The sequence below is a fragment of the Pteropus vampyrus genome, unplaced genomic scaffold, assembly GCF_000151845.1.
Source record: "Pteropus vampyrus isolate Shadow unplaced genomic scaffold, Pvam_2.0 Scaffold6, whole genome shotgun sequence".
Taxonomy (NCBI): Eukaryota; Metazoa; Chordata; class Mammalia; order Chiroptera; family Pteropodidae; genus Pteropus; species Pteropus vampyrus.
The window spans coordinates 3,390,931-3,392,789 of NW_011888787.1; the positions used below are offsets into that span (position 1 = coordinate 3,390,931).

At 52.0% G+C, this 1,859-nt stretch overlaps 1 protein-coding gene across 1 annotated transcript in view; it reads left to right on the plus strand.

Moving 5' to 3' along the window:
• IGSF3 (immunoglobulin superfamily member 3) overlaps positions 1-1,859 on the plus strand; it is a 95,451-nt gene that overhangs the window by 48,558 nt on the left and 45,034 nt on the right. Inside the window, exon 2 of the mRNA XM_011368825.2 lies at positions 1,703-1,857. Within this exon, the coding sequence (XP_011367127.1) occupies positions 1,703-1,857 (155 nt within the window). The remainder of the gene's footprint in view (positions 1-1,702; positions 1,858-1,859) is intronic.

Genomic DNA, 1,859 nt, shown 5'->3' on the forward strand with positions numbered 1-1,859 from the left:
ATAAGAGTTTATAAGCCACAGACCTTTCTTTGTGTGGTCCGTTTTAAAGTTGGTCAGTTTGCATCTTAGATCAGCATGCTTTAAGGCACAGGTGGGGCTTAGAGCTGCAGGCCACTCACCAGGACTTGAGGTGTCCCAGCTGCTCACCAGCTGGAGCCACATCAGATGGATTTGCAGAGGGGCAGCTCTGGGTCCCTTTCAGACAGGGGAGAGGACGCTTTCTCGGGAGTGGGAGTGGGCTACAGCTGTGGGTGGAGGTGGACGGCCCAGAAATGGTGTCGTTGTCAAGAGGCCATTGGAATGTCCTTGGGTTATCACTGGCCAAATCCTGCCTTCTGTGGATCCAAAACCACAGAATGTGCCAGCCAGGAGGGGTCTTAGCTCGCAGCTCTTACTGAGGACTGATTATGGGCTAGGCCCTGTGCTTGCGGCTTTACAGACTGTATCTTATTTGGTATTTTTGATACCTCCGTGAGACACACATTATTATCCTCATCTTACAGATGAGGAAACAGGCTTGGAGAGGTTAAGTAACATATCTAAGATCACAGCTAATAAGTGACAAAGCCAGCATTGGCACACATGCTAGTCTGTCCAGAGCCTTCTTAGTAATCATTTTATAGATGAAGAGATCAAGGTCCAGAGTGGAAAAGCACCTTGTCCAGGATGACACAGCCCGTTCCAATTCCTGGCGGAGCTGTGCCTAGAACTCACCTGCTCTTTCTGCCACCCTGTCATGGCCAGCTGCTGCCAAGGGGAAGGGCAAGGGGGTGTGTCCCTCAGGTCACCTTCTCAGTGGCTCAGGCGGAATCAGTGTTCTGGTGGTATGGAAAGAGAGATTAAACCTTCCGTGTCCCCCAACTGCCCCACCTCCCAAGTCCGCAAGGGGAAGCACATGGAGAAGGCTGGCAGGGACCACTGTGGGGAAGCGTAGTCTGCCCGGGGCAGGGGGGGCCGCTGGGCGAGTCGGAGCTGTGAACTCACAGCAGCCTTACCTCCTCGTTTCGGGTCTGCGCTGTCCGTTCCCTCCATCGTCAGTGTGCGGGCATCTGGGCAGCAGGGGTCCGCTTCGGCCTTTCACCATTCCAGTTCGTGTGCGTGCAGCTCGAAGCTGCAGCAGGCTGCAGGAGCTCCGCTCTGCCTCCAGGGACAGAGGACCGAGGACGGAAGGACTCCTCCACAGGATGTCCTGGGGTGGCTGCATCTGAAAATAAAGGGTGCAGCACCAAAGAAAGGGCTCCTGCACTCCCTCCTGCGAGCCCTCTAATCAAGAGAGGCGCATTTAATTTCGGCCAGATCGGGAAACGGTTGCTTTTGTTTGCATCAGAATTTGTGCAAAGGATTCAACTTTTCCTGCTCTTTTTATTACAGCCTTTATAAACAGCATTAATAAATAGATATAAAACTGCCACACAAATGACAAACAGAAAGACTAAATGACATTCCCAGGGGTCAGCCCAATGTCGAATACGTAGCAGAACCACATTTTTACACGATCAAATTTCCATACATGCAAATTAGGGACAGTGCTTTACCACAGTATTTTAATTAATATTTATAAATCACAGAGCGCCTCAGAAAGGGCCAGTAAGCTATTTATATTCCCGTGTCACACAAATAACAAACCCTTTGACAACCGCTGCCTGCTTTGCATTTTGGTCCGAGAACTAATCGAGCAATGTTGTGTGTGTCTTCCCCATAGGTAAGGTGACAGCTCAGCGGCAAGTCGCCGTCCAGGAAGGACCCCTGTACCGCACGGAGGGCTCCCACATCACCATCTGGTGCAACGTGAGTGGCTACCAGGGCCCCTCCGAGCAGAATTTCCAGTGGTCCATTTACCTGCCCTCCGCCCCGGAGCG